This window comes from Orcinus orca, chromosome 7, assembly GCF_937001465.1.
Source record: "Orcinus orca chromosome 7, mOrcOrc1.1, whole genome shotgun sequence".
Classification (NCBI taxonomy): Eukaryota; Metazoa; Chordata; class Mammalia; order Artiodactyla; family Delphinidae; genus Orcinus; species Orcinus orca.
In genome coordinates, this window is record NC_064565.1 from 76,857,299 (window position 1) to 76,883,464 (window position 26,166).

Here is a 26,166-nt window from a genome sequence, read left to right on the forward strand (position 1 = left end):
TCAGTCATGTTATATTATAGATGGTTTAAATTAGAAAAGTAGGACATCATAATTAACCCACACTCTGTTAGGAATTGCAGGATGACTCACAATTAATTGCTTCTGTATCTTGAATACTGTCATTCTGAAAAACAAAATAAAACAAAAAAACAAGTACCAGTTTCATTATAAGATAATCACCAGTCAACTTATCCTGTCAACACTGTGGGTTGTGGTTTTGTAAGAAATTAGAAACTCATAAGTACTTTTCTCCTACCATTATATTTTGCTCAAATAAAGAATCAAGGAGTTTGACCAGTGATTTGGGTTTTCCATGGTGTAGTGTTTTCTGCTGAATCATCTGCTCCTTACCAGTTGTGTTCTTTATAGATCAGTTATCTATAACACCTGTTCTAAAATTGTCTTTATTTCTTGTCTACTTTTATACTTACTTCTTGTTGTGAAATAGGAAAGCAATGATGTTGTTTCTGAGCTATTTCACTGTAGGTGTTCAGTGGGTCTCTGTATGTCACTGAGAGGCATTTTTCAGACTATTTTTCTGTATTTCCAGACCTCTTAATGCTCAGGCAAATTCTAGGACTCCAAACATATGCTCTATATTCAGCGTAAAGAATTTGTCCAGAAGATGATCTAGTAAAACATATTATAAATTCCTTTTTATTAGCAAATCCTTAATTTCATGAGTGTGCATGTATTCATTTCCTAGGGCTGCCATAACAAAGCACCACAGACTGGCTTTAAAAAACAGAAATTTTATTTCCTTACAGTTCTGGAAGCTAAAAGTTCAAGATCAAGGTGTTGGCAGGATGTATGTCTTCTGAGGACTTCTCTCCTTGGCTTGTCTTCCAGTGTCTTCACCTGGTCTTCCCTCTGTGTCTGTCTCTGTCCTAATCTCTTCTTATCAGGACACTAGTCATGTTGGATTAGGGCCTACCCATATTACATCATTTCACCTTAATCACCTCTTTAAAGGCCCTATCGCCATATCTAGCCACACTCTGAGATACTGGGGGTTAGGACTTAGACCTTCAACATATGAATTTTGGAGGGGACACAGTTCAGCCCATAACAGTGAATACTACGGCAGTTTAAATATCCCATTCAGATATTAAAGAGATTCTTAGGTTGCTGCAGTACTTTTCAGTGATTATTCAATAAATATGTTGTCTACTTCTTTCCCTTTTCATAGATCAAAATGCTGCCTTCCTTTCTGCTCATCATTTTACACTTGCCGATTTTTTTAAGCCACCGGCTTCGCCAGAATGGTTGGTGAGGGAGGAATGCTAGTGTCCTTTCTTTTGGAATTCTGGGATAAAAGTTTTATCAGAAAAAAGAAGGATACTTGGACACTTTTCTTTAAAATAATAAGAAGAATAGTAATAATAATACCTTTTATTGAGTGCTTATTATGGGCAACTCACTGTGTTGTAATTATCACAAGCCTGCAGAGTTGATGTTGTTGTCTACTTGATATATGAGGAAATTGAGGCTCTAGGAGATGAAGTAATTTGTGCTGGATACTTCTGATTTTGTGTTTTCACCTTTACAAAGAACTATCAGTTCTTTGGTCCCAAAGAACTATCAGTTGTGAGATTACAAACATGGAAAAGAATTGAAAGGTATATCAAGCTCGTAGTCACTGGGCTGGTTGGTGGCAATCCGAGACCTAAGGGTCCGAGAAATTACAGACTCCAGAGGCTGAATTCCACGGGGGTAGAGAGAGGTTTGAAGGCATAGCGCAACCTACCTCTTATGTGTTACTTAGGGCCAGGCCCTGTGGACTGTGGCCTGGATTGAATAGCGGTTGTCATGGTAACCCTGATTCAGAAGTGGGCTCAAAAGAAAGGTATAGGATAGGCAATATGAACACAAGGAAGATGTAGTACCAAATCTTTTTATGATGGGATTATGGGCAAGAATTACTTGGAGCTGCTTAGAATGAGCTAGGTCAGTGGTTCTCCACCTTTGGCTCAGTATCTGAATAACCTGGGGAGCTTTCAAAAGCACGGAGCCTGAGTTCCAATCCTAAAGAGCCTTAACTGAGGGTGGCATGGGCCTCAACACTGTAGTTTTTAACAGTTGCCCGAGTAAATCTGATGTACAGGCAGAGTTAATAAGAACTAGTGAGCTAGGTCAGAGGTTGGCAAGCTATGGCCAGGGGCCAAATCTGGCCTACTGCCTGTTTTGTAGGACCCAGGAACTAAGAAAAGTTTCTATACTTTCAAGTGGTTGAAAACAAAATCACAAGAAGCATACTATTTTGTGATACATGAAAATTACATGAAATTTAAATTTCAGTGTTCATAATTCGAATTTTATTGGAACACAGCCATCCATGCTTATTCATTTACATACCGTCTATGGTTGCTTTCATGCTACAGCAGCAGAGTTGAGAATGTGCAAAAGACCTACAAGACCTATTTACTATATGGCCCTTTATAGAAAATGTTTGCTGACCATGAGTTAGGCTAAGTTGATGTCATCAGCGGGGCTGCTTCAGAACCTGGAAGGAAACATATTTGTGTAACTTGTGTGTTTGTATAGTGTATTTTGCATTTTAATCTCCTGTGGGCTTTTCGTTGCTGTTTCCTAGCATTGGGACCCTGGCTGACGGATTTATAGCAAGTTTGTTCAGCAAATTTTTTATCAAACAGGTTTGAAACGTACTTTTTTCTTCAAAACATACAAGTAAAAAGAGCATAAAGTCCAAAGAATATGACAACCCAGACCTTTTCGTTATTGAAGAGCTCCTAAATCCATTCTAATATCCATTTCCTATCCCATCCCCACCCCCTCAACCCTTTTGTTGTCTTTCCCCATATTTCTTTCCGCTCCATATTTGCAGTTAATACCAGCTGGATGCCTCAGAGCATTTCGTTTCCTTGATCCAGTGTTGGAAAAAGAGGACACTGTTTATAAGAATGATTTTAATATAAAAATACAGTTGAGTAAGATTAGGAAAATACCACTGATTGTCAAAAAATTGGTTTATTTCTTTTACCTTCTAGTTTTCATTCACTTGGATTTAGAACACAAGAAAAGCATTAAGGTTGGGGAAAATTAACAGAAAATGGAAAACAACCAAGAAAAAGAAATCCCCTGGGTTGTGTTTTTGTAAAGAGAAGTAGCCACCCTTTGCTTCCAGCCTGTCTAGTTCAGAATGAGAGAGATGGTAACCTTATGCTTGGATTCACCGTTTAAGGCCTTTGTTTATTTTGTTTTTACTCATAATTTTTGTGGTGGTGATTGTGAGAGTGAAAGCTAGAGGCTGATATATATCTATCAATTTTGTAAACATGTGATATCATGGATTTTTTTTTTTTAAATAATGAACTTGTATCAATTGAACTGATAGGAAAAAGTGTTTGATTTCCAAATAGTTATTATTCATCATTGGATGACAGTTTTCAATGACCTTGAGAGTCTCTTTGTGAAACTGCTTGGTGTCTTGGGTATTGCAAGCGGGGCCACATATTCACATGTTCTCATTTTTAGCCTGTCCTTCCCCCATCATAGTGAAGTGGCTGCAATCCCAGGCATATTTACCCTACAGCCACCTGGAAGGAAGCCAGCAATGTCATTACAGATGGCAGTATGCCCAGACTATCTTAAAAAAGCATCATCTCTGCTACTAATTAAGTTTCAGGAAGGGTGATGTTTGCTTTTATATTAACAAGCATTTTGAAAAGGCTGAGAGCAGATATGTTAGAAGCAGTTTTCTTATTCCTAAGAGTTTATGGTTAAATTTAATTGTCCTTTAGCTTCCCCACTTCTGAGTTTGGAACACTGCCTGCTGGATGATGGATGTTTTGGGCAGGGGAAAAACTAGGTGATATTTGCATGTTTTGTATCTCTACCAGAGCCTCAACTTATTTTCCTCTGCTTTTTTTAGGGTTCTGTACATTGGCCTGGCCTGCAATACGGCTCGCTATATTTATATTTCCTACCTGGAGAATGCCTGGACTGTTCTCCCCATGGAAGTTCTTCAAGGCAAGTTAACAGTTGGAATTAGAATTATTTTTCTACCTGAGTTATGACTACATGAAAGTTCAGTGGCCCTCAGCATCTGACTCTACAAAGGAAGGGCAGAGGCACTGTTTTATATGAGTTTGAAGTGGTTGTGAAGGAACAGGTTACGTCAGGGTGCTGGTTCTTCAGTTCCTCTGAGTGTTCTGTGTTTGTTGAGCTAAACAAAGCTGGATTATTTCCCACACCCTTGTGTTTAAACAAAGAAAGAGGAACTCTGCAATAAACTCATGTACAGCTGTTAGGTGTACACATCCAAAGGTGGTTTTAAATATAAAACGATTTATATTTTAAAGATTTTGGTATTTTTGTAGGTTAACTATACTTACTGCAAAAAAAAAAAAAAGGTCATAATTATTATATTTCTTCAGTTACTTTGATCACACCTAGTGATTTGTAACACAAGCTTTATAGTCAGGCTGTTGTTTTCCCATGCACCTTTAAAATCTTTGCTCAAATATCCTGACCTGAGTTCTTCTCTTTGCTTCACTGGACCCTTCAACATGTAACTTTGAAAAAACTTTCTTGCCATGTGGCTTAAGAGCAGTGAAAACATTGATTTCTATTCATTAGCTCATATAATCCAGACTGTATCCTGAGAAGTTCTGTTAGCAGCTTGGCTAAACCATTTGGTGATTGGCATTATGATTAAAATAAAGGTTCAGGATAACATCATTGGAGTTGAGGTCTTCCGGGGCTGCCCAGGCTCCTAAATCATTAATTGTACCAAACAGTCTATGACTATATACAATTTTATTAGCTTTATAGATTGCCATTGTCATTTTCCCTGACCCTGAGGATGCAAATGCCATACAATCAACATAATTCTTTATCATAATATCTAAGATGAAAGACTCACAATTATATATCTAAACAAAATGTATAAAATGCGAAAGCTCATTCACCAAATCCCATCGTGGCAATGAAAAAAAAAAACCTATCCTAATTGAAAGGAGACATAATTTATAGTCACATTAAAATTATAAAATTCAAATATGGACACACTTTAAAGGTGCTTTTCTCAGGTCTGATGCAGTGGTATAAATGATGAAAAGAGATTTTGTTTATAAATATATAGAAAATGGAAATTTGGTCTTATAATAAGAAATTATTGTTTGTAATAATTAGAACTCTTGAATAGTCTTGAGGTGGGGCATACATCTCAGTATTGTGTCATGTAAGAAAAACAAAGCACAAAATATGAACTGCAGGAAAGAAATGTGCAACAACAAGGTATAAGCAACACAGCCTTAGGGGTTCCCACCTCTAATTCTGACTCTATTCTATGAGGCAGGGTGCTCGCCTGACTTAACTGCTTTATTTATTGGTATGACACCACGTGCAGACTCTTACTTAAAAAAAAACAACAAAAAACAAAAAAACTGGTATACCTGTTATAAAAATACATGCATAGACCTTTTTCTCTCCTTTTAATTTAATATGAATTAGATAAAAAAGGATAGTTTGCATTAGTGACTTAAGAAAATAGAGCAGGGACTTCCCTGGTGGTCCAGTGGCTAAGACTCTGCGCTTCCCAGTGCAAGGGGCCTGGGTTCGATCCCCGGTCAGGGAACTAGATCCCACATGCCGCAACTGAAGATCCTGTGTGCCGCAACTAAGACCCGGTGCAGCCAAATAAATAAACAAATATATATATATATTAAAAAAAGAAAAGAGAGCAAAAGAGAGAAGCTTTTTTAAAACAGTGGTTAAAGAAGACATTTATAACAAGAGAAGAATTTTATAAGAGGGAAAAACAAATGCTGTTGTGAATCGAAAATGTCTTTTTTCCTGTTAATTTATTAAAGATATGTTAAATAGCCACCAGGAGTCACGCAGCATGCTGAGTGCTGGGAATATAATTAAAAAACAATATATTAACTTAGGCCTCAAGGTCTCACTGTTCTGGAAGCCAGATGTATAAATACATAATTGCTACCCAGTGTGTTAGATGGAATCAGAAAAATGTGCCAGGTAACAGAGAAGGAGCTCCATGGAGGGAATGATTAGCTTTGTGAAGCAGAGAGTGGGAGGATGATATTATTAAAAGATTCCCCAAGGAAATCATAGATAAACTGGATTTTGAAGGGTGACCAGGACCCCCCCCCGGGGGCCTAAAGAGAAGCAGACATTTTGGCACAGAGAAGAGCCACGTGCCAAAGCACAGCCGTGGAGGGTGGAACGGCATCTCAGGGAACCTGAGTGGGAGGCTTTGGCTAGGGCTCGATGGGTTTGTCATCCTAAGCTGCTGACCCGGTACATATATTTTTTTTTTTTTTTGCGGTACGCGGGCCTCTCACTGTTGTGGCCTCTCCCGTTGCGGAGCACAGGCTCCGGACGCGCAGGCTCAGCGGCCATGGCTCATGGGTCTAGCCGCTCTGCGGCACGTGGGATCTTCCCGGACCGGGGCACGAACTCGTGTCCCCTACATCGGCAGGAGGACTCTCAACCACTGCGCCACCAGGGAAGCCCCCCCAGTACATATTTTTATAATATGTATTTATGTGCACCTTAGGGCAGGTATCCCTGCTTCCCGTGGCAGGCTACAGTTCATACCTCTGTGTTTCATTTTATTTCCCCCGTGCCAGTAGAAACCTAGCTACTGATCTGAAGCAAGTAAAAAGGGGGAATCTGTAAATACGGGGAGTCTCCACATCTAACACGGGGCTCTGTGACCAGTTCCACAGAGCTCTTTGCGTCTAAAAAGGAGGAGGAGACGGTTTCATTCCCTGGCAGAAGTGAGTGCTGAGTGTTTTGGCTGTACAACAAAAAATCCCTTGCCTTTGTTTGACCCATGCCCACCCTACGGAAAACAGTGGATTATCTATGTGGAATAAATCCTGTTTCACAGGAACACACTTGTGACTGAACGGGTTTGTTTTTCCAGTCTGAACTCTTCCAGATTTACAAGCTCATCCAAATGACTTTAAAGTCCCTGTGCTTAAGGCAGCTCTACTTAGGATGCAGTAAAACGAGAAATGATGACAAAACACGGAATGATTTAATTACAGGACCAGCCCACTATCATGATAGATGCCCCTTAATCCCTTGACTGGAACTGCTACCTGATGATTTCCAAAGACCCAGCCTTAGGAGGGGGGAGGATGGGGAAGCAGGACATTGGCTCTCATCACTGATGGTCGTGACACTGAACAGTCAGCACTTCCACTCTTTGATTCCGGCCCCAGAGCCACACAGAGGGTCTTCTTGAAAAATGGAGCTGAGGGCTTTCCTGGTGGCGCAGTGGTTGAGAGTCCGCCTGCCGATGCAGGGGACACGGGTTTGTGCCCGGTCCGGGAGAATCCCACATGCCGCGGAGCGGCTGGGCCCGCGAGCCATGGCCGCTGAGCCTGCGCGTCGGGAGCCTGTGCTCCGCAACGGGAGAGGCCACAACAATGAGAGGCCTGCGTACCGCAAAAAAAAAAAAATAGAGGTGAGGTCTAGCTCTTCAACCTTTCACCCCGTGCCTCATCCCTAAAACACCATGAGAACTAGTACCACCTAGTGGAGCAACGGAAGGGGAGGAGACAAGGGATGTGCTTTATTCCATATCTCTGACTACTCATCTCTTCCTCTTTGGGGTTACCTGTAACTGAGGGAGGAAGATTCCTTGTTATCCTTCATTCCCAGAAGCTCTTGATCATCATCTCAGCATGTATCTCCTCAGGCTATGTTGGTAATAATTAGCTGATGGGATGGGGATAAAGCAAATTTCCTCCTCTCTAGACCCCTAGAAAGGAGGCTATGTGGGTATCTATTTTGGGGTCAAGGTAAGACTGTTGGGGATTATGAGGATGTTTCTTTCCTATGATCTTTCTCACATTTAGCAGCCAGTGTCTCTTGCAGCCTTTTAGCCGTTCACTTGTCTTTTGCAGCAAACATGTTATTCAGTAGGCAACGGGTGCCACCATGTAAAGAAGCAGAAGATGTATTTCCTACTCATAAGGAGCCTGTAATTTATTTTAAAAAGACGCAGTGGGTCTAAGTGCCTAAAAGCATTGCTGGGTGCAGTGGAGGGGTTAGGATAGTTTATATTTATTTATAGGATCTCATTTTAAGAACCCACATGTTTTTCTCCTTTACTTCTGTACGAGAAGCATTTAAACATATTCTTGATTGTGATCCAGAGTATACACTTCTGATAAAAATCACAGTCAAATTTTTTATGCTCATTTTTATGCCGGTGTTTGTTGTGAATCCTTGCAAGACTTTGAGATGGATGTGATTCAAATTATTTTTGCTATTAAAATGTATTTAAGGAGAGTAAGGCCAGACCAGGGCTGCTGTAACTAAAGAGGTCCTTTTGTGGTGCTCAAATTAATGGCTCAAGCACTGAAGGGTGAAAATGAGGTCTGTGTCGCGTCCTTCTCTGCAGATTGCTTGATCGGTAGGATCTGGGTTAAGATTATGATGAAAGATAGTTTTTTAATGTCACCAGTAGGAAAGCTTGAACTGACATTTATGAAGCTTTACTCTCTTATTTAGTATGCCTACTCAGCCGAGTGAGAATCATGTTTTCCTTCCTCTCAGGAAGAACATGGAGAAATTATGAAAGCATTACAATGTAGCCCTTATCTGACAGTGGAAATTCTAGCCGTGATTCCAGGCTGCCTGACTTAACCCTTAAGACACAAGTAGCTTGTCACATGAATATATAAGATATACAAAATGCTCTAAGTTTAGTATTTCAGTGAATAAAATTGGCATACGGATGTCATTGATGTTACTGCTAAAGTTAATTTTTAATCAGAATAGTCATAAATTGTAATAGAGCAGTTTTATTCTTTATCATTCCCATGCTTTACAGTTACTAAAAGTTCTTATACAATCTCTTAAAAATAGACATTATTTTGTCCCTTCAGAATTCATTTTAAATATCTTCTGCTGCAAGAATCCTTTTCTGGCAAACTGCATCTGACACTTAGCTCTTCCTTTTCTGAATTGTTCTCAGAGTTATGGACTATGTTACACAGTTTAGCACTTAATTGTTACCCAATTATTTTATTTAACAAGTACTAGTTTTACTTCCTGACTTAGTTTTAACCCTTAAGTGCAAAGACCACACCTTACAGTTTTTGAATTCTCCAAGAAGCATGCACACAGGAAGATATACTGTAAATGCTTGTTGTTTGATTTCACAGTCCCTGCAAAATGTACTATAGTTGATATTTTCTAATCATTAAAGCTTTTGAATAATAGAGGAAGTTCTATCTTAGAAGCTTATAAATATGTGAAGGAAAGCTGAAAACTAAGTTTAAAAGTTGAATCTTTAATATGTTAGCTTTTTCCCTAGGATACCATCCTGCCATCCATTGCACATTTGTAAAAACAGCAGTGTGTTTTAATCATTTACTTATGTCCCCACCTCATTCTGCAAATTATTTGAGACAGCTTACCAAAATATGCAGTAAGCTGGAAACCATAAAGTGCTCAGGCTTGAATTAGACTATCTTGTATTCCAGCTCCCCTCCCTATAAGCTCTGTGTCCTTTAGGCAAGCTGCTTAATCACTTTAAGCCTCTTAGACTTTTGTGCCACAGAATAGGCTAATGAGTACTAAATAAACTATTCTATGCAAAGTATATAGCATATTACCTGGCACATAGTTAGCCTTCAATAAATGTTAAATAACATGCAATAAAAGTAAAATAAAAAGTTATAATAAAAATCAGGACCAGGGGAAATGTAACGTAGAAGATTCTACCCTAAGAGGTTACATTGCAGTTATGCATGAGAGCCTGGCCATAAATGACTAGTCAGTGTACAGTGTTTTTAAAGTTATCTTTGGGGAAGTGAAATTTTTACTGGCTTTGCTGTAAAAGCAGTTCTCACGTGTGGCTTGCTATGAGGAGACATTGGGCATATAGTATATAGTGTTGTTAAGGCTTGACCTTAAACACAGGCAGTTTGGGGTGGCAGTCTCCTAAGACCTGTTTGAAGGTATGCCAAGGGTATAACGCCAGCATGTAAAATTCACAAAGGCCCCCAAAACATTGTTGTATTAGTTATAGACTTTTTTTTTTTTTAAAGCAACTTACATGTCTTTCTTTTTTTAAACTTGCAAAGTGAAGCTTATAGAAACTTCATTTCTTCTTTCCGTTTTTACTCATACGTGGGAGTTGGAAGTTTTCTCCATCGTTACCCAGGGTACCTTTTATCCACAAGTGCTTTCTTCCTTATATCCCAGCCAGCAGGCCACTGCCTGCTCAGTTTCGTTTTAGCTCTCTTTTGCTCAGCTGCTGTTACGTGTCAAGCCCAGTGCCAGGTCCTGGTATGAGCTCCTCAAGGAGCTCAGTCTGCTCCTCCTTCAGGTAAATCCTGCCCCCTTCCACCCGCCAGACTATAAGCTCTGTGGTGGTTAAACACGTGTTCTGTATATTGTCACAGTCTCAGTGCAGAGCAGGGGCTCCGGCATGTGGTCTGGGTGCTCAGTAAGGACTGTTGAGTGAATGAATGCAGGAGATTCTTGCAGTGCTGCACATGGGTGGGCGTGGAAGTGCTGATTGTTGCGTGTCATATATAAAGTCTCTTTCATGCGACACAGGAAGGTTCATGAAGCTTCTGCTAGGTCCACTGCTCTTTGTGGGGTCCTCTACTCTTTCTGGAAGGTCCATTGCTGTTGGTGGCCCTGACTTTGGCAGAGATACTGGCTTGTTGTTCACCTGCTATTTCCTTTTCTTCATGGACACACACTGGACTCCACTTCCTAGCCTTCCTTGCAGTTAGGTATGAGCATATGACTGATTCTGCCCAGTGGAATGTAAGCAGGAATGACGTGTCACTTCTAAACCCAGCCCATAAAATTTTCCATGTGCCATCCTCTCTTCCGTCCTTTGCTGGATATCGGTGCCCAGGGTAACCATGTGAGGAAGAAGACAGAGTCTCTGCAGCCTGGGTCCCTGAATGACTATGTGAAGCAGAGCTGCTACTCTTCCTGTGCCTTGACCATTGGACTTTATATGGGCAAGAAAAGAAAACATCTAATGGGTGAAACCACTAAGATTCTGAGGTTTCTCTCTTACAACAGGAGCATTACCTTAACCAATACTGCCTCCTTTTATCGCCTGCCCAGTGGAGGGTTTGTTTTTGCTTTGGTTTGGTTTTTGTTTTCTTGCGTTGTTGTTTGAAGAGTAGTCTCTTACTGGTTTTTACCAGGTTGATCTTTCAGAAACTTTTTTTAATCTCAGCATTTGAGAGGTACACCGAGCTAATTGAAATGTATGCTTTGGTCCATCAATGGAAAAGGTCTGTCACAACTGCTTTGGTGTGCCACTGCTAAAGGGATATGTGTGTTGTGTTCAGTAAGCACAAGTCAGTGGCAGAGCAAGAAAAACAAAACAAAACAATACTAGTTCCCCGATACCGCATCAGTTCTCACCCCTCCCATGCCATTATGATGTGATTTCCCCAAGCCAAGCAGCACTGTACAAAAAGCAGCTGTCTTCTTGGGAAGAAAGGATTTTTTCTTGTTCATATCAATACATGCCATGTATTGCAATAGAGCATTCTTGTGGGCCAAGACTGAACAATCTTGAAATTCGTGTTGCAGGATCAGGTAAGAATGTTGAATATTATAAGGTAAAGAGTTATTTGGGGCATATAAAAAACTTGATATTATGTGTGATGTGAACTCTTTTAGGAGGGAGGGGAAGAAGGTAGTAAGAATGTACATTTTTAAAAAATTGATAGATTATTGGGCATGTTTGATATTATCAAGAAAACCTCTCAAATTAGGTGATTACATTTATTATAGAATACTTTTAACAGTGGTTATGAGGATGTATAGTATAGTACTTAAGCACTGAAGTTCCGAGCTTAGACACCTTGGGTTCATATCCTGTTCCACTACCCTATTGTCTGTGTCACTTTGAACAAGGCACTTTAATCTCTCTGTGCCTTTTTGGAAAATGAAGAAAAAAATGGTACCTATTACTAGGAAGAATAAAGGAGATAATCTTTGTAAAATACGTAGCACAGCTCCTGGTAGAGTAAGCTGCTATAATAACGTTATTAATGAGAGAAATTAAATGTTAATCATAATTATTTCTAATGGTTCTAGGTTATTCAAATGTAGTGTATTCACAAACAGTTAAGGTCTTGGCAGTAGGTGGTATGAAAATATCTCTGAGTTTCTGTTAGCCTTGAAGGTAATCCCAAGGGACCACAGTAAAGGTAAGAAAGGACTGAGAAGCTAAGTTTCCACGACCTATGCGGTCTTCGAGCGTTATTTGTTGTCAGTTAACATATGGTGTTGAATTGCCACTCAAACATATTTATTAAGCACCTGTTATGTGAGTTGGTGTTGAATTGCCACTCAAAATTATCAGTAGTTTTGTAACAAGTAGCCAAGGAAGAGTTAATAACATTGCAAGGAGAGTCAATTCATGTGCCTTTGTTACTACTGTCAGTCACGGAGGTAACATCCTTTTATTCTTACTGTTTGATCCACCAACTTAGTTACCTCATACTAAAAGGTTTAAAAAGGTATAGCTCTAGGGTAAATACATTTACCAGTGACACAATACATTTGCTTATTTATTTCATCATGTAGAGAATAATCATCTACTCCTTTTTCACAGTTCTCTAATAAAAGGGAAAGAAGTAGAAACATTTTCTTTTTTCTGCTTATGATATCTTTTACCCTCTAAATTTTAAAGGAAAGTTTTTTTTTTTTTTTTTTTTTTTTTTTTAACGGTATGTGGGCCTCTCACTGTTGTGGCCTCTCCCGTTGCGGAGCACAGGCTCCGGACGTGCAGGCTCAGCGGCCATGGCTCATGGGCCCAGCCGCTCCGCGGCATGTGGGATCTTCCCAGAGCGGAGCACGAACCCGTGTCCCCTGCATCGGCAGGCGGACTCTCAACCACTGCACCACCAGGGAAGCCCAGGAAAGTTGTTTTATACCTAAAATACCATTTTACAAATACGGAAAATGGTGGAATTTATTTTTTTAGGTTTCTAGAATGCTTTATTGTAGAGGACCAGAACACAAGTGTAGTAAAAATATTGGCAAGCGTTTCAGATTATTAATATGATTACTAGGTTGCATATTCAAGTTTAAGAACAAGAACCAAAACTCCACAATTGTCATTTGCATACGAGGTATTGTTATCAACCCAGTCCCCTCTTGTGGATTTACATTTGCTGGTTCTTTTCTAGGAAGTAATACGGATTCTTCTTTTTACATGATATTTTGAAATAAAGGTAGTTCAGAGAAACCAATTTTAATTCTCCATCTACCCTGGAAAATGTTGGAACATACAAGCCAAATGGCTTTCATTCTTCTGCTTTTAGTACCAGAGAAAAAATTTTTTACTAAATGCTTTACTATTTTTCCCTTCAGTTAATGCCCTGAGTTGCTTTAAAGAGTGTTCCAATGATCTAATCAGTCCCAAAAAAGCAATGAGGAAACTCTGGAATTCTAACTACAGAGAATCTTTTATAACTGCCACGTAATACCAGCCAACAAATTTTAACAATAGTTTAAAAGTATCCTAATTTAAGTCATCCTGCTGGAAAATGCTTTAATTATCTTAGAAGACTCAAAGGTTTAGAAAACCCTTAGAATTAAAAAAAAAAAAAAGAAACCCTATTATTGGAAGATTTTGTGTGTGTCCAAGCCTTCACATTTAAGAGAATAACTGCTAGAATTATATTTGATCTAGAATTACAGCAAAAATATATTTGTTACTGTTTTGGTCACATAAATACATAGACCCATCTTTGTCTACTTGTAAATCCTGTAATTGATTGGTCAAATATAGACATAACAATAGACTTGGCATCACCACTAAAGTTAATTGACAACCATCTGATGTGGTTTCAGGTCTTTGATGATTCATCTTTAAGAAATAATTTCTAAAATCTATGCTGGATGTTACTATTGAATCTAATTAATGTTGAATAAATTTCATTTTATTTCTCATAATATTTTTGAGTTTTTTCCTTAGTGTTAATGAAAAACTATGCATATCTGAAAAGAAATGGAGTTAGCTGCATCTTTAATAATCTATTCTTTAAAACATATAATATTTTAATTGTGTATTACTGTGTCAACATTTACAGTTAAGACTCTATCCAGGCATTATTCAATTCTGAGAAGGCTGGCATTATCTAAGGTACTGCAATTGTTTAGTCAGATAAAGCAAACACTTCATTTGAATTCTGTGGAAATTAATTAAGTGTGCATACTGCCTCTTCCATCTTTCTAGTTAAAAAACAGCCTACTTGAAATTATTACTGAAACATATAAGAAAAATTATTTTGCTATTTCTCAGTTTACTATAGGGCATATAATCTAATGTACCCAGTGAGAATAGTGTTTATTCTATTATGGATCTACTTAAGTAAAATCATCCGGGAATTTGATTATATGTCCGACATTGTGAATTTTACCTTGTTAGGTGCTGGATATTTTTGTATTCCTACAGATATTCTTGAGATTTGTTCTGGGACACAACTAGATTACTTGGAACTAGTGTGATCCTTTTGCGTCTTGCTTTTAAACATTACTTAGATGGTACCAGAGCAGTGTTTAAACTAGGGCTAACCTTTTCATAATACTAACACAAGACCCTTTTGAGTACTCTACCAATCCCAGGAATCATGAGTTTTTCCAGTGCGGCTGGTGGAAACAGGTATTATTCCCAGCCCTGTATGGGTTCTGAGGAATGCTTTCTGTAATGCTTTTGGGGCGGTTCTTTCCCTGGCTTTGGGTAGTTTCTATACACGCTCTTGCTAATCAGTACTCTGCTGAATACTTGAGGGAAACCATCTGCAGATCTCTGGAGTTGCTGTGAAACTCTCTGCTCTCTGGTACTCTGACCTGGAGCTCCAGCTGCCTTGGTCTCCCCAGACTGTCGGCTCCATCTCTTCAACTCACTGGTTCCCCCTCTGTGCCCTGCAGCTTTCAAACTCTGACCAGGCAGTAAGCTGGAGCGCCTCATTGTTTCCCATCTCTCTGAGATCACTGTCCTTGTTGGTGATGTCCAGTGTCTTGGGAACTATTGTTTCATATATTTTGTCCAGTTTGTTGTTTCAAGAAGGAAGTAAATCCAGTCCCTGTTGTTTTATTTTGGGCAGAAGCAGACTGTCAGATTAAATCTTAAATGAATATTAATCTTTCAGTTTAATTTTCTAAAACATAGGTTGAGTTTCTGTTGATATTATCTCCAAATGAGATTATTTTTCAGGAAGCAAGTCCAAGACTTAATCTAGGCAGAACCAGATGATCTCTTAATCCTTTCCAGCTATCTATAAAACCTGTTGTGACAATATCTTCCTATTACATTTATTTTCCTTATTAGTTTTTTGGCTGCATTGGGTCTGAGTTGTGGCATACGGGATCTTTGTTGAGGCATGTGGGATCTTTTTCGTTATGGCATGCAGTCTGCTCGGGTTTCTCTCTAGCTGTGGCGTGCAGGTTTTCTCTCTCTAGTTGTGGCACGCGGGCTCCAGGGCATGTGGGCTCTGTAGTTTGTGGCACGTGGGCTCTCTCATTGGGGCGTGCGAGTTCAATAGTTGTGGCGCATGGGCTCAGCTGCCCCGCGGCATGTGGGATCTTAGTTCCCCGACCAGGGATCGAACCCACGTTCCCTGCATTGGAAGGTGGATTCTTTACCACTGGACCACCAAGGAAGTCCCTCTTCCTATTACACTTAAAGCCGTGCTCTAGTAAAGATTTAAATTCATACAATGCACAGTTGCTGTACATTAAAATAATCAAATTTTCTTTCACCTGTTATCTTTACCCTCCCCTCCCTGCCAACAAATGGTGAGGATATAATGAAACTGGTAATGAGGCATTGTAAATAGTCTCTACACTCTTGGAAAACAAACTGGAGCTGTATATTAAAAGGCAAAAAAAAATTTATATTCTTTGAATCATTAACCCCACTTGTAGAATTATAGCCAATGTAAATAAGATACGTAAAAAGCTGTATCTCCAGGGCTTCCCTGGTGGCGCAGTGGTTGAGAGTCTGCCTGCCGATGCAGGGGACACGGGTTCGTGCCCCGGTCCGGGAGGATCCCACATGCCGCGGAGCGGCTGGGTCCGTGAGCCATGGCCGCTGAGCCTGCGCGTCCGGAGCCTGTGCTCCGCAACGGGAGAGGCCACAACAGTGAGAGGTCCGCGTACCAAAAAAAAAAAAAAGCTGTATCTCCAAAAATGTTAATCATAATGCTAATTATAATGGAAAAAATTGGAAATAATCTTTTAAAAGTGAAGTACAGTTCATTTACAATACTGTGTTAGTTTCAGATTACAGCAAAGTGATTCAGTTATATTTTTTTCAGATTATATTCCATTATAAGTTGTTATAAGATACGGAATATAATTTCCTATGCTATAAGTAAATCCTTGTTGCTTATCTCCTTATGTATAGTAGTTAGTATCTGTTAATCCCATACTCCTAATTTGTCACCCCTCCTGCCCTACCTCTCGCTTTTGGTAACCATGTTTGTTTTCTATGTGAGTCTGTTTCTGGTTTGTATATAGATTCATTTGTATAATTTTTTAGATTCCACATATAAGCGATACCGTATAGTATTTGTCTTTGATTTACTTCACTAAGTATAATATTTCTAGGTCCATACATGTTGCTGCAAATGGTAATATTTCATTCTTTTTTATGGCTGAGTATTATTCCACTGTGTGGGTGTGTATGTATGTATGTATGTATGTGTGTGTGTGTGTGTATATATATATATATATATATATATACACCACATCTTCTTAAGCCAGTCATCTGTTGATGGGCATTTGGGTTGCTTTCGTGTCTTGGCTATTGTAAATAGTGCTGCTATGAACATTGGGGTGCACGTACCTTTTCAAATTAGAATTTTTTCCAGATATATACCCAGGAGTGGGATTGGTACCTCTATTTTTAGCTTTTATAGGAAACGCCATACTCTTTTCCATAGTGTTTGTACCAATTTACATTCCCACCAACAGTGTAGGAGGGTTCCTTTTACTCCACACCCTCTCCAGACTTTTTAACGATGGCCATTCTGACCCATGTGTGGTGATATTTCATTGTGGTTTTGATTTGCATTTCTCTGATAATTAGCAGTGATGAGCATCTTTTCATGTGCATGTTGGCCATCTGTATGTCTTCTTTGGAGAGGTTTCTATTTAGGTCTTCTGCCCGTATTCTGATTGGCTTGTTTTTATGATATTGAGTTGTATGAGCTGTTTATATATTTTGGATATTAACTCCTTGTTGGCTGCATCATTTACAAATATTTTCTCCCATTTCTTAGATTGTCTTTTCATTTTGTTGATGGTTTCCTTTGCTGTGCAAAACCTTTTAAGTTTGATCAAGTCCCATTTGTTTATTTTTGCTTTATTTCTTTTGCCTTGGGAGACTGATTTAAGAAACTATTGCTACGATTTATGTCTGAGAATGTTTTGCCTATATTCTCTTATAGGAACTTTATGGTGTCATGTCTTACATTTAGGTCTTTAAACCATTTTGAGTTTATTTTTTGTATATGGCATGAGGGAGTGTTCTGGTTTCACTGATTTACACGTAGCTGTCCAGCTTTCCCAACACCACCTGTTGAAGAGACTGTCTTCTCTCCACTGTATATTCTTGCCTCCTTTGTTGTAGATTGATTGACTGTACATGCATGGGTTTATTTCTGGGGTCTATTCTGTTCCGTTGATCTATACGTCTGGTACCCAGTAAGAGGTCAATATCCAAAATATATAAGGAACTCTGACAACTCAACAGCAAAAAACCCAAACAACCCAATTTGAAAATGGACAAAAGACTTTCTCTAAAGATTTACAAATGGCCAAAAACACATAAAAAGATGATCAATATCACTAGCCATTAGGGAATGCAAATCAAAAGCACAATGAGATACCACTTCATACTCATTAGGATTGCTATTATAAAAAAACACAGAAAATAACATCTGGTGAGATGTGGAAAAATTGGAACTCTTGTGCATTTCTAGTAGTAATGTAAAATGGTGCAGCTACTGTGGAAAGCAGCCCCTCACAGTATTAAATATATTATTACCATATGACCTAGTAATTCCACTTTTAGGTATAGACCCAAAAGAACTGACAGCGGGGACTGAGATACTTGCACATCAGCGTTCACAGCAGCAGCATTCCCAATAGCCAAAAGGGGGAAACCGCCCAAATGTCCATTAACAGATGAATGGATAAAAAAGTTACAAGGCTACATATCCTTTAGCCTTAAAAAGGAAATTCTGGCACATGCTACAACATGGATGAACGCTGAAGACATTGTGCTAAGTGAAATAAGCCAGACACCAAAGGACAAACACTGTATGATTCCACTTATATGAGGTACCCAGAGCAGTCATAGTCATATTCATAGAGACAGAAGGTAAGTGGTGTTTCTCAGGGCCTGGAGGTAGTATTGTTTAACGGGTGCTGAATTTCAGTTTGGGATGATAAAAAAATTCTGGAAATGGACGGTAGTGATGGTTGCCCAACACTGTGAATGTACTTAAAGCCACTGAACCATACACTTAAAAATGTTTGAACGATAAATATTGTTACGTATATTTTACCACAAAATATTTATCTTTATTAGGTATGTATATGTGTGTGTGTATATATATATATATGTGTGTATATATATATATACACACACACACACACACACACACACATATATATATATATATATATATATATATATATAGTTAAGTAAATAACTCATGTTCCAAAAAAGAGTAATGTAAGGAGTGCTGATTGGTCACCCTGCCCGCTCTTCTTCCTCTCCAGGAGTGACACACGCGGCCATCTGGGCAGCCTGCATTTCTTATCTCAGCGCTGCAGTTCCCCCAGAGCTGAGGACATCTGCTCAGGGCATCCTGCAGGGCCTTCATCTGGGTTTGGGGAGAGGTTGTGGAGCCATGATCGGAGGCGTGTTAGTCAATTATTTTGGTAAGAATGTTTTTCTCTTTTTCTCTTTCTTCTTTGATGAAAACTTAACAAATTTTTTTAGCAACCCCTCAATAAACACTCAAATTATTACTGAAGATTGCCAGAAGCTAAACTCCATTGTTCATATATTCTCTTTCTAGCTTTCATGGTAGTCAAAATTGCAGAGCAGTATGCTTCAGTAGTTAAGATGATTAGAGCCAGCTTGTAACCGTGCACGCTTCTCTGACAGCTTAATGCGATGCTACACAGATAGCTCAAAGGAGCCAAACAAATGAATAATCACATGTGCTTTTGGTTTGAAGTAAAGTACCCTAAACCTGCTCATAATAATGCTAGAGGAAAGAGAGTTCATCATTGTTGTTCCATCAGGAGATTTTGAACCAAAAAAATCTAACTATATGCTGGCTTTGGTAACGTCACTGCATCTGTGACAACACAGTCTGTCTGCCCTGCCAGATCTCCCTTATTGGAAATACAAGGGCGGGGCTGAGGTGGAGATGGCATTATTCTGCTCCAGGAATCTTGAGTATTCAGGTCCCTAGAAGGTGGGCTCAGAGATGTCTGAATATATAGCACTACTTGAGCTCGGCTGTTCTAATTACAGATTAATAAGGTTGTTTAATATATAGTTAGGTAAATTGTCTTTATGAAGAGAGCACCACTGAATTTTAAAATGGCACTCGGAGACAGTCCTTTATTTTATAAATGCAGTTTTAAAATTTGATCAATGACAGATATCCAACACCAGCACTTGGATCTCTTGACACCTGCCCAGACCTGTGCTTTTCCTACTATATGAAGCTAATGGCCATTTGCCATTCTTTGCTCTGCTGCCTTTGCCCTGAACTTTAGAACATTGACAGTTTTGGATGAGGGCTACCTGTCTTTCCGGGAATCACTCTACAGAGTGCTGTTTGTTTCCACAGGGGCTGCTGCAACATTCCGAGGAATTGGCATGGCCTGCCTGGTGATCCTCCTGTTCTTTGCCCTGATCCAGTGGCTGGCGGTGCCAGATGAGGAAGAAGGTAAGCATGTTCATTGTTCTTTAACGGTTCTAAAGGTTGAAGCCGTGGGGAATTCTGCACATACCCCTCAGAAACCCAGAGGTGGAAACAGAGTGTACCACAGACCTGCATGGCTAGATTTTCTCGGGGGTGTATCAGTGAACTCGTGCACCATTGCTGGAGAGAAGCCACTTGCTATGTTGAAAAGAATACTGGTTGTTTTAGGCAGCTTGCTTTTGTTTTGTTTTACGGTACAAGGTACTAGGGAAAGTATTGGTTTTAAATTTCTCTGGTGTTCTAAAGAGATTTAAAATTTAAATCAGATATATATAGGATTACACACTAATTTTACTATTAGGGATAGGAAGTGGGATTAATCTCTGTGCTTTTACCTTCATTTGATAAAAATGTCTAAACCTTAAATTTGAAGTTTTCCCTTAATTAGGCGTGGCCTTCTTAAATGTATCATACAGAAAGAAGGTTATATCCAATATAATGTGTTGATGAGAACAAGCTTTCAACTTTTGGGGGGAATCAACTTTTTTTTTTCAATGAAGAAGGCCAACCATTAAAACAAATATTCTTTCTCAGCTCTTGGGTCCTGGAACAGGGCTCATCTTCTATGGTGTCCTGTCCTTTGAGGAGCATTTGCCTCAAGTACCCGAAGTGCTTCTGTTAAGAGAAAAACTAACTTGTTACAGAAACCCCAGAGACAGATTTTAATTCCAACAAGTTACTCAGAAGGAAAGACCAGTACTGACTTTTCTTATTCTTGTTCTTTTATAATCCTAACTAGATCATCTCTCTTATGCAGCTTAGTCCATGCCTTCAGTAAAAGGCCAATAAAGGCAGCTACTGTGTGATTTTTCCTATTTTGATGCTTATCTTTAAAAATCTCAATCCTGTAAGTGGGCCTAAGGCAACATTCACTATAACCTATGCCCCACAGATGTTATATACGTTAACTGAACCAATACATTTCATAAATAAATATAAGTTAATGTCTGTTAAGCCCTGTAAGGAGACCCTGGAAGGTAAACATCACATTCGTTTGCTCAGTACTTGCGCCAAGTAGAGAAGCCGCCCTTGTTACACGGCAACTTATCAACATTCCCAAGCATACTAGAACGGGCTTATCGAGGTTGTCCATTTGTTCAGTTTTTATTATTTATTTATACATACATACATACATCTGTTTAAATATGTAAAAACTCTGAGAAACGATTTAAACATGGCTTTCTCTCCAGACAAGACGATGCTGGCAGAAAGGATTCCTGTTCCTTCTAGTCCTGTTCCCATAGCAACCATCGACTTGGTCCAGCAACAGACAGAAGATGTTCTGCCACGCGTTGAGCCCAGACTTCCACCTAAGAAAACCAAGCACCAGGAAGAACAGGAGGATGTGAACAAGCCAGCCTGGGGTGTCAGCTCCTCTCCCTGGGTGACCTTTGTTTACGCACTCTACCAAATCAAAGAGATGATGCAGCTAACAAGAGACAACCGTGCTTCTGAGATACAGCCTTTACAGGTAAAAAGTTCCTCTGCTGCCTTGCCTTAAGCAGGCTCAGTTGTTTCAGTTATTCAGTTATTCATTCAACAAGATTTATGGGAGGTCTGGTTGGGGAAATAGACATGCAGACAAATAATTTCAGTGCTTTGTGACAAGTGTATTATAGAGGTGTATACAAGGTTCCATAGAGGGAAAATTCTGCCTTATGCGGTTCAGGAAGGCCTCACAGAGAAGACAGTACCTCTTGAAAGAAAGAAAATAAATCCATTCTGATTTTATATTTCTTTGAAATGTCTGTTTTGGTGGACATTAGTTACAGTATGGATATATGGTTCTTGCCTTGGTGAATTATATATTAATCTCTGTAATTTAAAAATTCTAATGGGGACATTCTATATAATAGGACCTCAGTAAATATCTGATAAATTAAGTAACACTCTGAGCCACTAAATGGGTCTGACAGGACACCTAACTCCGTGGAAATGTGGTTTTGCTAGCGGGCTCACCTGAAAGATAAAAAGTGTGGTTTTTCTTGTCCCTAGAGGTGTGGTCTCTCCTGAGTAGCGTCGAATCACATGGATAAAAACACTGTAGGTAATTGTAACTGAAGCTATATAATGCTTTTGGAAAATGTTTAAGCGTAACTTCTGTGAACAGTTTAGCCACAGTAATGAGTCTACTCCCCCTGTGTTTTTATTCATCACTCCCTTTCACTTGATGAATCATGTCAGCTCTGTATCTAGAGTAGCTTCAGAGGACACAGGAGGAAAAAAATAAAGGGGAAAGACTTTAAGAGTAGTTTGAGTAATTTCCTTAATTTGAACTACCTCAATTAAATTTATCACAGTTTTGTAAACTGACCTGTAATATTTCTCTAATTTAAACCAAATCTGATTCTTTGCTGATAACCATAATGCATTCTAGTCCATGTATGATCCTATTGGTTTATCGAGATGATAAACTCACACAAATCCTCTGCTCACAAGTCAAGGAAGATATCAGCGTAGGAGGAGCATAGGAAGGATGTGAAGCAAGGAGGTGACGCAGGAGGAAAGACGAGTTCTGCCTGAATGGCAGTGTTTTCATTACTTTGGATCCTCACCCTTGTTTTCACAGAAGCCTATTAGGCTTGAGTATCATTAACATTTTTTATGATATATTAAGATTAATAAAAACTGGCTAGTATGGCTTAGCTACTCTTATGAAGAAGTCATTATACTAATATTTTTTTTTTTTTACAGTTTAGAACTACAGAAATAAAACTTTTGTTTTTCTTTTTTGGTGCTCAGCTCTTTGAAGTGATGGGTACTAATTCAGAGGAAAATCCATAAAAAAAGAAATGTTTCCTGATTTTTACAAACCAACTTTTAGTGTGTACTTTAAAATCCCAACTATACATCAGGACTCAATTTCAGGACCTTCTTTTCCTGGCCCTGTCTCCGAGGCTGAGGATGCCTTCCTCACTTCCTGTGGGACAAGGTGCTTTCCAGCCTTGAATTCTCTGGTCTTAGCAAGTGGACTGAGTTCCCGTTCCGTGCCGCTTGCCCAGTGACTTGCCACAGTGGCTGGTGGGGGCCCAGTAAATATGTGCTGATGTAAATTGTTCTCCTAGGAGTAACAGGCATGTTGGTAGTAACGTTCCTTTATCCACAAGATACGTCTGCTTATAGTGTCTGTGTTTTTCATGCGGCTTGGACAGTTGCACGTAGGAAAGGAGATGAAAGGTAAGACATTCTATCCTTATTCCTCTTGTTACTTGTTTCCTGAAGTGGTTACTTCAGGATGATCTCCCCATGTTTCGTATATCTTAACTTGAAAGCATATAAAAAGTTTGCTAGCATTGACCATGGGGCACCTCCTATTTTTTCCTTCCAGGGGACCAGTGAGGATCGGGAAACTTCTCCAACTGGTGGAGCCCGGCCTGGACCACGTGAGGCTCCCTCTGACCCATCAAGAAGCCAGCCGTCCCCTCAAGCAGCAGCATCTCAGACGCAGAGCAGCCCCACTCACCCCAGTGTAGACCCGCGCAGGGAGGAGACTGAGGACCAGCAGGCTCAGCCTGCCTCTGGGGGACACTGAGGGGTCCTGCTCATCTCACACCCTGCATGGAACTGGGCTCCTCTGCCAGCAGAGGGAGCACCTTGAGGAGCACAGCACCACACATGCTGCTGAATACCTGAATTCATCAACGCAGAAACACACACACACACACACACACACACACACACGCTCACACTTGTAGAAGCTACAGTACATATTGGCAGAAATAGGTCAACTTCCGTAGTCCCACTGGAGTCACAGAAGGAAAATGGATTTCAGTGAGGACTTTCAGTTCTTGGATTGGTAGGTTAAGGACTACAGGACTTCTCTGCCAGGGCAGTAAGAGTCGAAACCAGCAGTTACACTAAATGAGTGGAGGGAAAGAAAGTGTTTCAAGGTGAATGCTGATATAATTTCCCTCTTCTGATTATTTATCCTAATTATTTGGTTCTTAATGCAAACTGGGAAGAAACAGAATACATCTATAATTTTGTTTCTCTTAAAGAGAACAATTAAAAAAATTTTAAGACATATTTTAAAAGTAACCAGATAAAAGTTAGTGGCATCTATGCTTTTGTTTAAAAAAAAAAAGGAAAAAGTTTCATCAGAAACTTGGCATATCTCTAGCAAATATATTTTTATATGGGTATGGTGTATAATGAAAATAGTCAATTCTTTGAGTGGCAAAAGCTGTTACTGACTACCGCAAGCTAAGCTGAGCTTTAAAATGCCTTTTGTTTTAAATGGGCTTTAAGACCAGAGGAGGGAATATTTGAAATCAACCAACCCACTTAGTATCCTGTGGCTTGATAGACAAGGGTTTACTAAATATATTGATACTGTAAATAGCCTCTATCACTATTTACAACTTTATAGTGATGTGGGCTCTAATTAGCTGATGGACTAAAACAAACACAGAAAATCACTGAATTCCTAAGGGTTTCTTTAATTAAGCAGTACTACTTACAAATAACAGTATAAGATTTAAGTGCCTAGGGAAGGGATACAATTTTTAAAAATTACATACTGGTTCAGTTTTTTTTGTTTTGTTTTTGGTGAGGGGAAAAGGTGGTGAATAGGAAACCAAGAATGGAAAAGACAGAAATAAGAAGTAAGTACACTTTCCAATGACTAAAGAAAAAATTCTCAGTATATTCTTTCCCACGAAGACATAGTCAGACACTGGACAGTTCAGATACAGGCATGCTACTGTAAATATTACAGCTACAGTCAACAATGGCCGGGTGACTCATGCATAAAGCTTGCTGCTAAAAATGAAAGCTGAGGTTATAGGAAGCCTTGGGGGAGGGCTGTGGACAAGGGAACATTGCTTTAGCTGAAGGAAGGTCAATTATATAGTGTGTACAATACTGTGGATGAGTACAGGAGAGAGGAAAGAAAAGAACAGAGTTAAAAATGAGCAACTCACCTTACTCTCTGACTCTGATTAGGCAGGACCAATTATAAAGTGAGGACTTCTCCATGATACAGTACTTCTGCCCACAACTGCATCTGGAAGAAGAAAGTCTACACTCGGGTATCTAGCTTCACCACAGAACACAGCTTAAAAACAAAATAACGGGAAGAAATAGAATTAAGCAAATAGTTATTTTTGCACTTGAACTGAAATGTACTGTACTGTAAATTATCATGACTCATTTTAAGTGACCTTTAAAAATCAGATGTATTTATTATGCTTATGTAATTATAGAAATAAAGAAATGGGTGACAGGCTGAACCTCACCTATGAATGTACAGTATGTGGATTTGTGAAACTGACTGTAGGAAGTCAAAAAACTTCTACTGTGTCTTGTGTTTACAGTTCTGCTTTATTCCTCTGAAAAGCCTGCTGTTTTGGAAATGCACAGTTGACATGTTGAAATAAAAATAAATACCATTTTTAAGTATTTCTTAAATGATAACGATGTGACCAAACAAATAAAAGTCCTTCACTCTGTAATGAATGAGATCAAACTCTACAGGCCTTTGTTATGAGACGTTTACTGTGAGAGGTGATTAAACAGTGCGGTAATTTCCAGCCTTTGAGAGCAGACACCTTCATGGGTTTGTGGACTTTGTGACTTCCTCCTGTCCTCAAAGTGCCATTTAAAAAAAAAAAATTAAAGTGAATTCAAATTAAATTTTGATTTGAGAATTTTCTAATCCCTTTTGAGATCCCCTGGAAATACCCAGGGAGGTCACAAAGCCCAGGTTGGTAATCACGACCTCATGACTTGTTTCATATGCTTTTCCCCATAATTGTAGAAAAAGTGAATTACGCAAAGCGCTGCGCTCACGTGGATCCAAAGAGGTTAGTTACTGATTATTAAACTATTACTCAAGGCCTTAAGTAGAATAATAGATGACAATAACACACATACCTCCACCAGCCAATAAACCTCATGAAAAGCCTAAGGAATTCACAGGAAGAATATCGCTGCCTTACTGGCTTATTATTAGTCTTGTCACGGGCCACACGAAGCAGACAGTCGGCTAAGTGCTCCCCTCTGATTTGCCGTTCCTCCAGGACTGCTGGGCGTGGAGGCTACTGGTGGTGCTGAGACCATTATTTAAGTGGTATTCCTTGCAGCCAATCTGGAGATAAGCAATGATTCCAGGAAACGGGGAGCCACACCCACTGTTACTGGGTGCTTGGTGTGT

General features: G+C 39.4%; 3 protein-coding genes across 12 annotated transcripts in view; 2 read left to right on the forward strand and 1 right to left on the reverse strand.

The window, feature by feature from the left end:
- The window catches only part of PMS1 (PMS1 homolog 1, mismatch repair system component), a 596,068-nt gene extending 583,453 nt beyond the window's left edge, over nucleotides 1–12,615 (forward strand). Inside the window, exon 8 of the mRNA XM_049712132.1 lies at nucleotides 7,429–12,615. Within this exon, the coding sequence (XP_049568089.1) occupies nucleotides 7,429–7,457 (29 nt within the window). The 3' untranslated portion in view covers nucleotides 7,458–12,615. The remainder of the gene's footprint in view (nucleotides 1–7,428) is intronic.
- The window catches only part of MFSD6 (major facilitator superfamily domain containing 6), a 74,013-nt gene extending 48,383 nt beyond the window's left edge, over nucleotides 1–25,630 (forward strand). For 2 of the 3 annotated variants that reach the window (XM_004276940.4, XM_033400281.2), the window contains exons 3-7: nucleotides 3,893–3,990; nucleotides 18,790–18,951; nucleotides 19,878–19,976; nucleotides 21,203–21,483; nucleotides 23,341–25,630. In XM_004276940.4, the coding sequence (XP_004276988.1) occupies nucleotides 3,893–3,990; nucleotides 18,790–18,951; nucleotides 19,878–19,976; nucleotides 21,203–21,483; nucleotides 23,341–23,544 (844 nt within the window). In that variant the 3' untranslated portion in view covers nucleotides 23,545–25,630. Of the gene's footprint in view, nucleotides 1–3,892; nucleotides 3,991–18,789; nucleotides 18,952–19,877; nucleotides 19,977–21,202; nucleotides 21,484–23,164; nucleotides 23,190–23,340 lie in introns of all 3 variants that reach the window. The other variant, XM_049712142.1, reaches the window with a different exon arrangement.
- NEMP2 (nuclear envelope integral membrane protein 2) overlaps nucleotides 21,089–26,166 on the reverse strand; it is a 58,553-nt gene continuing 53,475 nt past the window's right edge. For 4 of the 8 annotated variants that reach the window (XR_007478345.1, XR_007478342.1, XR_007478338.1 and 1 more), the window contains one exon: nucleotides 21,089–25,017. The gene's annotated coding sequence lies outside the window, so the exon portion shown is untranslated. Of the gene's footprint in view, nucleotides 25,018–25,886; nucleotides 26,101–26,166 lie in introns of all 8 variants that reach the window. The other 4 variants (XR_007478346.1, XR_007478343.1, XR_007478344.1 and 1 more) reach the window with 3 other exon arrangements.